At 42.8% G+C, this 14998-nt stretch overlaps 3 protein-coding genes across 9 annotated transcripts; 2 read left to right on the top strand and 1 right to left on the bottom strand.

The window, feature by feature from the left end:
• The first annotated feature begins 375 nt into the window (after positions 1 to 375).
• Positions 376 to 3342, top strand: kek4 (kekkon 4). Of its 3 annotated transcripts, none has more exons than XM_041775886.2 (3): positions 376 to 445; positions 891 to 2730; positions 2915 to 3342. In XM_041775886.2, exons 2-3 carry the CDS (start codon positions 1020 to 1022, stop codon positions 3256 to 3258), a joined length of 2055 nt encoding a protein of 684 aa, XP_041631820.1. In that variant the 5' UTR covers positions 376 to 445; positions 891 to 1019; the 3' UTR covers positions 3259 to 3342. The 3 variants fall into 3 exon arrangements, with proteins under 3 accessions (XP_041631820.1, XP_070144783.1, XP_070144784.1); XM_070288682.1 differs by lacking the exon at positions 376 to 445 and adding an exon at positions 531 to 550; XM_070288683.1 differs by lacking the exon at positions 376 to 445 and adding an exon at positions 646 to 713.
• A 185-nt stretch (positions 3343 to 3527) lies between these two features.
• msb1l lies at positions 3528 to 5062 on the bottom strand. Its single transcript, XM_017163743.3, has 2 exons — positions 4685 to 5062; positions 3528 to 4632 (listed from the first exon to the last, which is right to left on the bottom strand). The coding sequence occupies exons 1-2, from the start codon at positions 4859 to 4861 to the stop codon at positions 3691 to 3693; spliced, it is 1119 nt and encodes a 372-aa protein (XP_017019232.1). The 5' UTR covers positions 4862 to 5062; the 3' UTR covers positions 3528 to 3690.
• Positions 5063 to 5110: 48 nt separating this feature from the next.
• On the top strand, positions 5111 to 14590 carry spi (spitz). 5 transcript variants are annotated; one of them, XM_017163745.3, is made up of 3 exons: positions 5111 to 5233; positions 10644 to 10826; positions 13213 to 14590. In XM_017163745.3, exon 3 carries the CDS (start codon positions 13433 to 13435, stop codon positions 14150 to 14152), a length of 720 nt encoding a protein of 239 aa, XP_017019234.1. In that variant the 5' UTR covers positions 5111 to 5233; positions 10644 to 10826; positions 13213 to 13432; the 3' UTR covers positions 14153 to 14590. The 5 variants fall into 5 exon arrangements, with proteins under 5 accessions (XP_017019234.1, XP_017019240.1, XP_017019238.1 ...); XM_017163749.3 differs by lacking the exon at positions 5111 to 5233 and adding an exon at positions 5255 to 5389; XM_017163746.3 differs by lacking the exon at positions 5111 to 5233 and adding an exon at positions 9809 to 9894.
• The last annotated feature ends 408 nt before the right edge of the window (positions 14591 to 14998 follow it).

Raw genomic sequence — 14998 nt, 5'->3', positions numbered from 1 at the left:
CAGGCGACAATTTGCAATGCAGTTTTTAACCATTGAGGATTTTAACTTCAAACGTTATACCCTAAAAGCATTAAAAATACATTTTTAAATCCAGAATAATAAAATTTAAATGTTTTCCTGTGTTTTTATATATAAAACATACTTTAAGAGCGAAAAAGACATCGATTTTATATATTTAAAATTATAATAAATATTTAGAATAAAAATCCCTATATTAGAATTAATATTTAACTTCAACGCTTCACTAAAATTCAATGTTTTCAAGTGTTATCTCAACAGATACGACAACAGTACGTGATGGACGCCCTATCCCTATATGACATGCGCTGAGGTAGGCTCTCGCTCTCTGTTATACCAAATGCATTGTCTGTGGACGAGTTCGCTTAGCACTAGGCAGTTGGTGCTGCAGAGGCATAGAAAATGTATAATTTTTGCCAATGCATAGGTAAGCCAACAAAGTGCATCGCTAGTCGCTTCCCACGGTCAGAGTCACAGTGCGGATTGTTATTGTCGAAAATGTGCAGTTCTGTTGTTGATATTGGTAAAAGGGGTGTGTGCGAAAACAAGTCAAGAGCGAAGGCCTGGCTTTAACGACCGAAATGGGATACCACTTAATTTTTAGCATAACTAACCCGGAAAAGCCATAGTCGAACTCACTATTTTCTTACATTTTTTGGCGGCTGCACAGTTCTCATTCATAAACAGCAAAAATGGTATTGTGCTCTAATAGTGTCGGAAATTGTAAAAGTACTAGCTTTGGCTTAAGCCAAAATATTATTAATAATATTAAATATACCACAAAGATGAGATCTCAAAGATTATCCTTTCATATCTTATATCGTAGATAAAATATATAATTATGTATCTATTTTATTTCGTATACTTAATAGGATGGATTCCGCCACTCTTGACAATTTAAAATACTCTAGAAACCCAGGCACTGCAAGGAGCGGAGAGTTCATTAAAGTATCTTAAATGTGCAAAGAACAATAACTCACACTGGATGTTTTTAGTAATCAATGGCTCTCAGAAGTATATTTGACCAGAGCAAGCACAGCAGTAATTCCTACCATTCCTACAATTACCTATTAAAATGTATATTAGTGGCACTTCTACTGCTGCTGGAGTCCGCCGACGGTGACTGGCTAATGGATTGTGGCAACTGTCACTGCAAATGGAACTCTGGCAAAAAGACGGCCGACTGCCGAAATTTAAGCCTCGGTGGCGTGCCCGAGAATCTAAGTCCGGAGGTTCAGGTGCTGGACTTGTCGCAGAACCGCATCCTTTACTTGGAGGAGCACGCATTTTCGACCAACCACCTGCAGAATCTTCACAAGCTTATCATACGCAACGGAACGTTAAAGCACATCAATCAGCTGAGTTTTAGCCAACTTCAGATACTAATTGAGCTTGACTTGTCGAATAATATTCTTAAGGACCTGCTCCCCAATGTGTTTGATGCCTTGTCCAAGGTGCGAGCTATCCTACTCAATGGAAACCTCTTGCAAACAATACGCCGGGATGTCTTCCACAACCTCAAGTACCTACACAAGATAGAAATCATGCACAATCGCCTCGTAAGCATAGATTCACAGGCGTTCCTTGGCGTGCCGCTTCTATCGCAGATATACCTGGACAATAACGAACTTAAGATACTCCGAACTGAGAGTTTTCGGAGCTTAAATAAACTCAACACCTTGTCGCTAGTCGAGAATCCATGGAATTGTACCTGCGACCTCCAATTGTTCAGAGACTTTGTTATAAACATGAACCTGTATACACCACCCACCGCCTGCCAGTATCCAATGCAGCTGCGCGGGATGCTGTGGATCGAGGATCAGCCGGAGGCCTTTGCCTGCAAGCCCAAAATTGTGTATCCCGCCATGGGTACCTCCATCAACACATCCAAGGCGAACGTGACTCTCATATGCCGGGTGCTCGGCACTCCCAACACGGTCATAGCCTGGGACTTCAATAAGCAACTTTACGAATCTCGCTCCATGTCGACCAAAAGCCTGCGACAGCAACGGGTTCATATTGAAATATTGCGGGAGCAGAAGGATCAGGATCAGCAATTCGGCCACGATGTCTTTGTGTCGCGTCTCACCATCCTTGATGCCAGAAAGAGCGATGAGGGTGTCTATACCTGCTTGGCCGAGAATCCGGGGGGTAAAGATGCTGCCCACATAAACCTCGTGGTGCAAAAGACGCCACAGCGGAGTTCCCTACTCGGCACTGACCTCTTTGCTATCATAAGCCTTATAGCTCTGGGCATCCTGAGCATCTCGATCCTCCTGTCCATGATCACCTTCTTCACATACAAACGGTTTAAACAGCTACATAATAATGGACGTCACACGCACTTGCCAGGACCCATAAGCGTTTCGGTGCAGCCACATTCCGGCAATGATGCTGGTGGCGGAGTCAGTGCCGTGAGCGTGGGAGTGGTCCAGGACAGAAAGGGTATGCTGGATCCACTGAGCTCCACTGGGGGTGCATCGGTTAAAAATTATGTTTTATTTCAATCGACCAATGGAAATTTAACCGATTTAAATCTCGATGCTCCTCGTACAAGAAGCAACTATGCCGGCGTGCTATTAAATAGCAACTATCTGGAATATCTTGATAATCAGGTCGTTGGTAACAGGCCAAGTCCTAGTCTTTCCAAGGATCAAGAGCGTGGTGAAAGTTATTGTGACAAGCCTACAATTGAAGAGAGCAAACTGAATGGTACGTATAAACAATATATATCAATAATATATCATAGAAGCACTGGGATCTCATCCTTTAAAAACATTTTACAAATTGAAAATACGAGTTTTTCGTAAAAGTATATGCAATTATATATGTTATTAATCATATATTCCATATACTTATTTAATAATCATATATACCATATACCTATACTTTCCAGATAAGCTCGATCCCAGATCCCCAGCCACTTTTTGTAATACCAACGATGCACCGCCTTCTACTGGCAGCACCAAGGTTAAAAAAGAAATCAACGAATTCCAACCGGACTTGCTGCCCTCAAATGAATCCTTTATTTTGATGGCCAAAAACGGCGATGAAGATTCACTGGATCGTCCAGCAAAGCAATCTATGGATAATCCTCGCCGCAAGTACAACAGCAATGTGCAAAAGTACCTAAGGGAGAAGTACGGCAGTACCCGACTGACGGCTGCAAGCAAAGTAGGAAAGGACAGCGGAAGTATACAGGAAGTGCAGTTGGGTGGCACTTCGAATTCATCAATGTAGTTTGTACCTGAATTCAGCCCTTCCCAAAACGATCGCAGAATAATCAACCCACTCCCTGAGATATACCCAATGTAGATATGGACCTCGCCTTATTTCTTTTAGTAATTGATGTAATTTTAAGAATATATGAATGAATAAATATACATCTAATATACGAGTTTTTTATATAGAGCCACAGGATGTTTCCCAGGTATTTTGTGTGATATAAAAAGTTTGCTTCCTACAAAACAGTACTACCTGACTTTGGATGATTCAGAAAAAGTCAAAACTTAAATGCAAACGAATAAAATCTTTTATTTAAAATTTAAAATGAAGGCATGAATAATGTTAAAATGAATATATGAACGATTTGGTGTGCTATATAGGTGGGCTAGAAAGGCAGTTGTAGCTACTAAACTAGGTTAGTAAATGGCCGTTGTCGCCGGACGACCGCTAATAGTTGCAGCATTCCGCCAGATTCAGCTGATCGTCGAAGCTATGCAGCGGCAACGGCGTCTTCTGCAGCTCCTTTTCCGTCGAACGAGAACGGAGATGGGCACGATTCTTGACACAACTGAGTGGCGTTCGCTTCTGGGCGTTTAGTGGCGTAGTGTTTGAAGTCGGTGTGCGAATGCCGCCCCTGGACGGTGACTCCTCCTCCTGGTCGACGTAGATCTTTGGCTTGCTGGCCCTTGCCGGTTTGCGTGGCGGCACCCTGCGCTTATGACCCAAACGGACGCGCTCTAAATGCTTGTTGGCCGGCATCGCTGTCGAGGGATCTGCATTTGGCTCTGCGGCAGTGTCAGCAAACGAGGCCATGCTGCTGCCGCCAGCACTCAGATTGAGTGTCAGTGTCTCCAGGATTTGCTCCAGCATCTGCGCCTCACGTGCTTCTTCATCCTCGTCGTCGCAGAACATTATAGGCGTACGGTCGACGCCCACGCTGGGGGAACGTGGATCATAGTGTACCTGCGATGACGGCGGCGGCGGAGGCGGTGTCTGCTGCAGCTGAGCCTCGCAAGGCATGGTTTCCTCTTCGTCGTACGTCAGCGAGACAATCTCCAAAGAGCTGTTATTGTGGGTGCTCGGTGGCGTACCAAAGCTATCACAGCTCTCATCCGCTTGAGGTGGCGCAGCTATTTGTGGAGGCGTAGGGACTGTCGCCCGGGTTGTCGGTGCTCTGGTGTCCACAAAGAGATCGGCAAAGGTGTCGTCCAAGTTTAGTGAACGCACCTCGTCCAACACTAGCGGCGTGCGATTCAACTGCGGCGAGCGGGGATCGCTGAGGGAGAATCCCTTCATCAGGCGCTTGCGCAGCTGAGAGAAGGCATTTTCGCTGGTGGCCTGCTGCGCCATGTCAGACTCAAACGGCATCTGCGGCTCGGGCTGCAAAAACTACAGAAAACGGCGGTTAGCTTCCCAAAGACCGTACCAGCGCTCAACTTACGTTCAGAGGCGTGCGACATCCGTTCGGGGAGCGGGGATCGAGCAGAGCGTTGTTCTGCTCGCGGGTCGGTGTGGTCATTTCCATATTTTCGGGTCTCTGGCTGGCCAGGCGCAGTTTTCTTAGTGTCGGTGTGTCTGGCAGGTACTCGCCCTCCATTTTCGTTGCTTTGGCTCCCATTTTAAATTCTTTTCTGCGTTATCCAGCGACTTTTCACAGACTAATTTGGGGTGAAAAATGCTCGTTGCCGCGCATTTGTTTTGAAATGGCGTCGCATGGAGTTGCCAAACTTTTTTGAAAGAAAAATCTTCTAACACGTAGCTCTGGGCACACTAACCTGGCAACACACACAGGGCTGCCAGAAGCTGCAAAAGCGGAAATGTACTAGGTTTTCGAGGTTTTTTAGGAATAAAGCCAAATTTTGATCAGGCCACACCGATAAAAGTCGAGTTTTTTTTCTTAAATAAAATGTCAAAATACGGCCAAATTAGTGCACCGGAAGAAGACTTTTGTTTTTTCTAAATAGTTCACCGGAAGAAGCTTAAACACAAAGTAAGTGTAATACAAGTGAGGACAGTCTGCAAATCCTGAATTTCCTTCCAAAAGTGAAACTTTTAATGTGCGTCTACGTGAGCGAACATAAAATTTATCGTGTGTACCTATAGCAGATGAAAGTTTGAAAAATAGAAAGAAAACTTAATCCACAAGGTGAAGTTTTTCACAAAAAAAGTTAGTTTTACGATTTTACGCAGTAGTTGTATTTAATATCTAAATGTGTATGTGTGTGAGTGTGGGGGCCGCAAGCAGAAGTAGTCTCTTGTGTATGTGTCTTTTTTTAATATGGCCGTCTCCTTTCCCCATACAGTTGCGTCTCGTCTGTGCCGACATTTTTGTTTATTTTAACTCGGAGACTTGCGAATTAAACGGGAAAATTGGTTTGTGGGCTTGCAAAGATTTCGCGTGGGCCCGCGGTGCATTCGGGGCCACCTTAATGTAGGTTAGTGCTCTAAAATGCGCTTTATGTTGGCTGCATTGTTTTATTTGCCAATTGTAGCGCAAAAAGTAAACAAATTGTATACACCACTACCTCCAGAGCGCATGTCGTGTAGACTTTCTCTCTTGCTCTGAATCGCGAGTGCGGCAATCGCTCTGTGTATGTATCTGTGTGTATAGGTGTGACTGAAAACAACAAAATTTCATTCATTGCTCATTTCCGAGAACCAACTACACACGCTGCTCGCTGCGTCGTCGCCATCTGCAATCACGCCTCTGTGTGTGTATGCAGATGCGGATACGAGCAACCGCCGCAATTGTGCAACATGTTTATAGTTTCCACGGCAGCTGTCCTGCATCCGACTGGGCGTGGCATATGCGAGGTCAGGTGCAAACATCTCCCCGTCCTGTTCACTCCTCCCCCCTCATCCAACGCGACGATTAGTAACCGTGCCAAGTCCCGTAACTTCTGCGTAATGCTTCTTCTTGCCCACTTCCAGTCGCATTCCAGAGTTCAACATTCTGGCCGTTCTCGGCGTTTGATTGCCGTCGTTGGCCGCGTTTTTCACACATTCCACGGGCAGTCTTGACACTCTCACACAGACGCACGGCTGCCAAACACTTGTGTAAAGCTTTCGCATACTATTGATTTCAATCAACTTGCGGAGCTCCGGCTCTCTCTGTCGCTCTCTCATGCTCATTTGTCAATTAAGCCCCGCGTCCGTTTGTCGGCACATAACCAATTTACAAGCAAATGTGTGTGCGGGCTGCTGCATCCGTGTGGGTAAATTCCATTTCCTGTTTATAATATTGCGGCTCCCCGCCCCTCCTGCACGGCGTCTTTCTTCCACATCCAACTGCCTGTCTGTCGCAGAGCGGAGACTCGAACCTCAGCCGGCTCTTTTCTCCTATCTCTTTTCCTCTGTGGCACCTCATTTCACCAGACTGTTGTGACTACACAGACGCTGCACAGTGGATTGACCTGCTTGAAATGTAAAAGATAAATCAATATTGTGAGTTTGTTTAATAAACACACAAATAACAGATATTTAAGGGAAATAGAAATAGGCAGCAAACCATACCACAGGTTCAACATACAAAATACATTTCAGGCTGCTTTCGCTCTTATCTGCCGCTCGCGATCATCCACGAATTTCGGTTTCACTGAATTTCACTTTTTGCAACCACTGTGCCGTCGGGCTTCTGACCGCTGCTTAGAAACGACGCGGAATTGGAACACGAGTACCACGCTCTCCACTCTCATTCCCGATTCCCAGCCTGATCCGGCTGTCACTGATGTTGTTGTTGTTGTCGGTAGCGGCAGCGGTGAGTTGAGTACAGTACGTGCCACTTCCTTTACATTCAGAAAAATAAAAATTGCTCACACACACACACAAACATCTGAAGCATACATAAAGACAAACAGACAGTGTATACTTTAGGAATGGGGGATGGCCGATGTTGGGGAGCGGGTGGTGGAGGTGCGACGGTTTTCTCGGCGTCTGCGCCCTGTGCCGAGTTGTTGCTTTTATGCTGCTTGTGGCCTTACATATTGTTCTTGTACAGTTGCAAAGATACGATACACTCACCGTTCACACACGCACGCATACTAACAAATCTAGTCAAAACATTGAAAACGAGTTTGATGATTCGCCTGATGTGGCAACACTGCGAGTGCACGTCCCCCCGCCAGCGCCAAAGGCACGGATTCCACCAATCGCCTGCTTATTAGAAGAAAATACCGCAGAGCGTTGTTGATTTTACGTAAGAAGGCCGTCGAACTTAGCATAGAAATGGCCGAGCAAGAGAGAGAGAGAGACTAATCTACGCAAGTGAAATGCTTGGAGAGAGCGTCTGAGTGTGTGCGTCTAATGATTACCGTTACAATTTGCATGTTGTCTAGTCAGACGTCTCGCGACCCAGACTGAGCGACCCAGCAGCAATTGGCAAAAAATTCTTTGGCGTGACCTTTTATCGTCACTGGACGCGGTGTGTTTGTGTCGGAATAATTGTGTGCGTATAAAAGATAGGACTGAATAAGCTTTCTTTTATTTATTGATTTTTGAAAGCAGTTCTTTTGAATTGATTCTCCAAGGGAGCCGCCTATGACATGGGCTCACAGTGGTGGTCAAGATAACGTGTAATTTCTCTTAAAAAGCCACATTCATTAATATTCCACTATACCATATCATTAAAAAAAATAAATTTGAAATTATGACAGTATCAGTAACATTCGAAAAATTTGCATGAGATTGGACTACTTCATATTTTTTAAAGATGTAGATCTTGAATGTGATTTTTTTTTTACAAATTTAATATTTCGAAGAACCGTAGAATTTTTACGTCCTACAGAATATTGTACCACTACTTAAATGAGTTATCTGATTGTCAGTGAATATTAAAACATCTTTTAAATCTCTAAGCCCATTGCTAATTTTCCGACCTCGGCTGTGCACTTGCCAGGCCCAAGTTGCATGCCTGTGTCGGTTCTGTGGTTCAATGTCCTAACCGCACACAACAAGTGCAACAATTGTAGCATCAAAAACAGCAACAGAACAACACCGCAAAAGGGGGAAGAAGTTGGCGAAGAAGAAGAGAGCTGGATAGGGTAATGCAATGCAATGCACAAGTGCAAAAGCGTAGCGACAAAGATGGCAACGGAATGGGGGCAGTCCTAGGGCAATCCATTAACATTTTGCCCATCCCCGTGTTCCTGTGCGTTGTTTTCTTGTTGTACAGTTGAACCTGTGACATCCGAGTGTTGAAAGCAAACTAAGCCGATTGAATGGGTAAATCTCTCCTTAGTTAAACTCATTTTTTTTTAATTTTTCGCAATTTGTGATGTGCTCTAACCCAGACAACGTTATGCTTGTGACGTCGTCAGCGTGGAACAGTGTTGACGGCCCACTTTACGGACGGACACCGGAAACGAGTAGTTGTAGCACTTTTATGCATGCAGTCGAACTTCCATGTGCCAACAAATATTACGCTAACTTGCTTTCATATTTTTGCAGATTCGTTTCTTAAGAAAAATGTGATATACAATTGTGTTTATTGCAATTCTGAACGTTTTTATCGAATTTGTAACCCCATTTTATATAGGGGTACTTTACTGGATTCTCTTAAGCAATGTAGCACAATCTCTTTATCCCAGAAACCAGAAAAATATTCAAATCAATTTCATCTACTTCAAAATATAATTTTTACCAGTTCATTTATTATGTTCATCTATGAAAATACCTAAAAAATCAAAAGTTTTGAATTGAGGCCGATGTCGAACGGATCTGGCAACTTTGCCATTTAGTCATTTCTATGCTGGTGGTTTTATTTTTGGCGCGCTTCCCGAGCGAGCGGCAAAAGGCAATGAAGAAATTTCCCGAATGGAATGGAATGTTGTTTACGTGCGCGCCTGCGCATCGTCAACCTTCGGCTAGTTCCATGAAATCTGCAGCTTTGTCGCCTGAACTCGTCTGGACTCCATCCTGTTCGTCCCGTTTGGCCGGCTACCTGCCCCACCCTCGTGCCCCGCGTGCCACGCCCCTGTCCTAGTGGTTCCTACCGCCGCCCTGCGTCGCTTCTTGTTTGTGTGCTTTCGCCCCACCAAACTCAAAACTGGCGGCGGCGGCGGCGTGTCAATAACATGTTGAATCGTGCGAAATCTTCTGGCAGCACCAAAACAAAAACAAAACTATACACAGGACAAGCTCTCCAAAGCCCGCCGCATTGTTATTGTGCCGCATTTTTCCCTCTCCTTCTCAAGAGACCTGGATTGCAGAGAGACAGTGAGTGAGAGAACCGAACAGAGCTGACACAAAAGTGGAAAAAAGCCAATTTTTATAAAGTAATGCAGGGCAATATAATTGTATAGTTGACGACAGTTTCCCCTAGATTCCCGGTACTTCCAACATTTAAAGCTTATCAACCGTCAAACTCAAATTATAAAATGTACTAAAATTAAAGTGAAATATTAAAAAGCTTCTCAAATGTGCTCCAAAATCTAAAATGAATTTTACCCGCACAATTAAAAAAAGCCAAATCTGTCGGGGGATAAATGAGGAGATGCCACCACTGGTGGCGGTTGGTATATACGAAATGAGTGGCTGGGAATATGGTCGCGCTCAGAGAGCATTTGCCTCTCTCGCGGTGCGGTTGTATTTGAATGTGCGCGGCAACTTTTGTCGGCATTTGCACCGATGTCCAAATTTAAATGCAAACAATTGGTAATTTGTCCATTCGAACGATGATCGCGGTGTTGTAATAAAAATAATGCAAATGTGTCGCTTTTCCTAGTGGTCGAAAAAAAGTGGTTACTACACGCGTTCTTTTTCCATTCCCCCATCTTTCCTGTGTCTGTGTGTGTGATGTGAACTATTTGGGCTGCGGCCCTGCTTTATTGATTCGCTCATAACGGCGCATAAAGAATTTTCTGCAAATTAAATATTTAAAAATTTTTGTCTTGGTTTGCCGCTGTATTTCCGCACCTCGTCTCGTTTGTGGCTTGTGCAAAATTCTTAGAATTCTTGACAACATTCCCGCGCACACAAATGTACCAAGTGATGCACACATATACACATCGACGCGACGGAAAAAAAGGTATCCCCTTCTCCCGTTGTATGCAGAAGTGCGAGAGAGAGCGTTCGGGTGTGTGACTGTGTGGAGTGTGTGAAAGAGAGCGAGCAGCTAAACCCTCATGTATACGCAACACACCTCAAATGGTTGTGGTCTCGGCTAAATGTGTCTTCAAATCGCTCTCACGCCTTTTTCGTTCGGCCTCTCAGTGGCGGAACTTGTAGGACTTGTTTTTTTTTTGCGCTTTTTGCAAACGCGAATCATACAAACCGGTACGTTTTTGAAAATGCAAGCCGAAGAAATGAGAGAGCGTGAGAGTTGGGTTGCTAGCATAAACTGTTTCTCCTGTGTTGGAATTTTACTTTAACCATATTTTTCACACACTCTGCTTTTCTTACAGTTTTCTAAACACACACACATACACACACGAAAGAGCCAACGAACTCGTGCAGCGACGCCCAAGAATGAAACAGAGCAAAGCAACATGAAAAATACAACAACGAGCTTGCCAAAGAAATTGTAAACGAAGAAGAAGCAGAGGCGAAAAAGCCACTACAGTATTTATTAGCGGTGTTGTTGTCATGTATGTATGCACACTTTTTTGTTCATATTAATGTAGTTGGTCTTAATGTTGTTGGTGTAATTATTGCGATGCTTGTATACTGTTATGTTTGTTGTTGGTTGCACAACCATTAAAACCTTTTTCATTGGGCCTGTTGAACGACGGTCGTCGGACTTTCCTCGATTGTTTTTTGCAGATATGTAAAAACGGCGAAGAAGTGCCTCCGATTGATCTTGACCTACACGCCGACAAGTTCAGCGCAGTTTATATGGTTATTCAACTTATTTTTTATTTCGCGCACTTCTCCCTTTTGCCCACATATCATGCCTGTATATTCAAATGTATGTGTATGTACATAAGAGCGACAGAGAGTGGTGGCGGATTTAATTTTTATAACGGAAATTTTAATAAGCTGCTGCCGCCTTCAAACGAGTGAGCGAGAAGTGCATCAATTGTTAACTGTAAAAGCATTCCTATATGTGAATACTTGCAAATCGCCCCACACCCATGCATTCTAAATAACTGTTGTTGCGCTCTCTCTCTCTCTCTTGTATTTACTCTGATCCTCCGGTTTGTCGGTGCTCCGCCTTATCGCCGCATATAATGCCAAAGATTCAAAAACAAATTTTCGCGACAAATTGTTAATGCCTGGCGCCAAAGTGATGTTTACTTTTTTGCAATTTATTTATTTGTAGTTGTTGGGAGCAATGCCATTCTGTTGTGGCGTTTCTACTTCACTGCGTTGTCCACTGACATATTTGCATGCTCTTGCAGAGGGTGTATACCATTTTGGGTAACACTTGTTTGTTCTTCTGCTCCGGTTTCTTTTAAATTAAATCTTTAGTCTTAAAAAAAAGGGAAACAAAGACATTGTTCCGATTAACTAATTTAAAAAAAAAAAAAAAAAAGATTTATGTAACTGCATGAATTATTTGTGCCATGCGGCAAGAGTACAAAAAACTCGGCTTGCTGAAGTTTAATTTTAATTTAATTTTAATTATTGTATTATTGAAATGTGATTGCCAGCGTATCTGTCGCGTAGAAATGTACGAAAAATAGCTTCATTCATTCGCACTGGCACCGCCACCATTCATGTCAACTCGAACTCATGTGTTTTTGTATATTATCGCGAGGCTCTCGCATCATCATCATCACCATCATCAGTGTTATGGTCGTTGTCATGATCACCATTATCATCATCGTGTTGTAATTGTTCTCTGTTCTCGCTGTCTCATCGCCTATTTATTGTGTTTTTTTTTTTATTATTGTTATATTTATGTATATTTATTTACTGCAAAAAAATGCCCGTGGCCGTGAGAACGTAGAAAACCCACTAAATCCGAACCAGATTCTCATCGAAGAACACGCAAGATGTGGAAGCTTCATCAGTCAAATCGCAGGAGAATTGTGTCCTTCTTCAAAGTGGTTGTGAAATGTTTGCCTTTTTATGCCTTTTCATATCACAGCCAGCTTTGAGGAGCGACGCGATGCTCAAGACAACAAAAGCACCGAAATCGTAAGCGCTTACTATACAAAAAACTAATTTTATTTTTAAAACAAAATCAGTGAAATTAAATTAATAAGAGCATATGAAAAAAACTGTGAAAGAGACCGAAAATAATTTATTTTACATCATTACATAACACATAAATGTCAAAATTATAAAAATTCTTTAAAATCCCGCAGTCAACAAAAATCCTAAATCCTTAACAATTAAAATCTTTATGAAAATTGGCGCATTCATGCTGGGCTCTCAAAGTGGTTGTGAAATGCATTAACGCTTTGCCGGCATATCACAGCCAGCTTTGATGAGCTTAGCGTAATGTATCGTACATCAATCATAATACATCACTCACTAGCGCAACAACAACAACATATCCGTCATTTGTACATGCCAGCCAGCCCCCTCAAAATTTGTAGTGGAATGCAATCGAGATGGAGAGACACAGAGATTTAAATTATCTATAATTGGAAGTGAAAACGTTTTTTGGAGCTGGAATGGTTTCGGAATACAAATATTTAAAAAAACAATCGAATACCATACGATGTTGCTTATCTAAGCCTCATCAAGTGGTTGTGATATGGATACCCAACGCATATCACAGCCAGCTTTGATGAGCTAGGATAATCAACGGGAGACAACATAAATTGAGAATTCGAAAAAAAGTGAATTGGTTTGGAAACTAAAAAAGAGAAACAATTGAAAACCCCATGTAACATAATGGTTCATATATAGTACTTACATGACAAATTTAAACACATTTATTTATTATACTTATACGTAAATGTATATTTATGATTTTATGCAGTTTTGGTTTTTATATTCTTTTGTTAAGTACACAGTTATAGAGTTATCGACCGAAATCATGCCTATCATGCCACTAATGCAGTTTTATTTCTCTCACAGATACAACACATCCTTCCTTACTCCACGTTTACGTTCCACACAAGCAGTAATTCCAAAGAGATCTTGACGACGCCTTCGCAGCGGACAACGAATATTTTTTTAAATTATTTATTTTTTTTTTTGTGATAGTCAATAGTTTGTAAGCTTTAAAAATAACCAAAACGTTGCAACCAAAAAAGGAGAAATCCAAAAAGAAGAAACTGGTACCAATTACACACCAATGCATTCCAAAATGGGTGGAGGACAAATGCTAACTGCCGCCCTGCTGTTGGCAATCGGATGTCTGGAATATCCGGTGTACCTTGAGGCCTGCTCCAGCCGCACAGTGCCCAAGCCGCGGCCCTCGATCTCGTCTTCGTCCATGTCTGGTACTGCTTTACCGCCCACCCAGGCGCCAGTCACCAGTACTACAATGCGCACCACGACTACCACAAACACGCCCCGGCCTAATATCACATTCCCAACGTACAAATGCCCGGAAACCTTTGATGCTTGGTACTGTCTGAACGATGCTCACTGCTTTGCCGTAAAGATTGCCGATCTGCCGGTCTACAGCTGCGAGTGCGCCACCGGATTTATGGGCCAGAGGTGCGAGTATAAGGAAATTGACAACACCTACCTGCCCAAGCGGCCGCGTCCGATGCTGGAGAAGGCGAGCATCGCGAGCGGTGCTATGTGCGCCCTTGTCTTTATGCTGTTTGTCTGCCTCGCCTTTTATTTGCGCTTTGAGCAGCGGGCTGCCAAGAAGGCCTACGAGCTGGAGCAGGAACAAGAACAGGAATACGATATTGATGAGGAGCACTGTGAGTGTTGTCGCAATCAGTGTTGTCCGGCTGGCGATGAGCCACCGCTCATTGTGGAGCAGCGTAAGCTACCCTATCACATGCGGCTGGAGCATGCTCTCGTGTCCTTTGCGATTCGGCGCAGCAATAAACCATGAAGAAATGAAATGAATGGGACTCCCCAGCTATAATATGCCTTGCCACAAAAATGGAAAACTAAACTGATGCATGCCACGAATTTGTATTATGCTTTTGTCTGTAGTTTTTTTAATTCCAAAATGTGCATTAGTAACTAAGTACATCATTCGAAAACTGACCACTTGTCTCCTGTCCAGAGATTACCCACTTTCTTTTACCGAAAGTTGGCACAGGCAACCAAGGAAAGTGGTTAAATCCAGCCTTTTATTCTCGAATCAAACTATGTATTTTTTGTACACCCTATGCTAGCTATTTATTATCGCTAACTGATATATGCGTATCACATACACACAACACAACGCGAAACACGCGCCAAGTATTATTTATTGCAAGAGAGATTTACGATAAATTATATAAATTTTGCTAAATAAATATAAGAAAATGCACGATGCAAAGAACTTGTGTTTGTTATTGTAGAGGAAGTGGCGATAAGGTTTCTTTCCGATCAATTTTATTGAAATCCTTATGGAGGAAGTCTGGAATATCAATTATGTTAGCACCTGATGTCTGGCATATTGATCTGATATTAAACTATCTTGAAGTTGGCAAATAGGAACTGATTGGGTGATCCATTTTCCTTCCTTTTAACATGTTAACTGCAAAATGTACCTTCGATGTAACAGTTTTTAGATTTTACTTTAAAGTATATTTTCCTACACCTTTTTTTTTGTTTAGGTAATATATTTTTATGGAGACTAGAGGACATTGCATAGTCGACTTATTACGATTGAGGCCCTTATCATTTGTCAATCAAATGGGAATTTTGTTGACTGGGATTTTTAAATAGACAGACTGACACGCTCCGC

This window comes from Drosophila kikkawai, chromosome 2L (assembly GCF_030179895.1).
Source record: "Drosophila kikkawai strain 14028-0561.14 chromosome 2L, DkikHiC1v2, whole genome shotgun sequence".
NCBI classification, from domain to species: Eukaryota; Metazoa; Arthropoda; class Insecta; order Diptera; family Drosophilidae; genus Drosophila; species Drosophila kikkawai.
This window is presented reverse-complemented; position numbering and strand designations above follow the sequence as displayed.

Bases quoted from the DNA above. Each gene is read 5' to 3' on its own strand.
- spi (XM_017163745.3), top strand. From the start codon at position 13,433: ATGCATTCCAAAATGGGTGGAGGACAAATGCTAACTGCCGCCCTGCTG.
- kek4 (XM_041775886.2), top strand. From the start codon at position 1,020: ATGGCTCTCAGAAGTATATTTGACCAGAGCAAGCACAGCAGTAATTCC. The intron at 2,731-2,914 runs GTACGTATAAAC...TATACTTTCCAG, and splicing joins TGAAGAGAGCAAACTGAATG to ATAAGCTCGATCCCAGATCC.
- msb1l (XM_017163743.3), bottom strand. From the start codon at position 4,861: ATGGGAGCCAAAGCAACGAAAATGGAGGGCGAGTACCTGCCAGACACA. The intron at 4,633-4,684 runs GTAAGTTGAGCG...CGTTTTCTGTAG, and splicing joins GATGTCGCACGCCTCTGAAC to TTTTTGCAGCCCGAGCCGCA.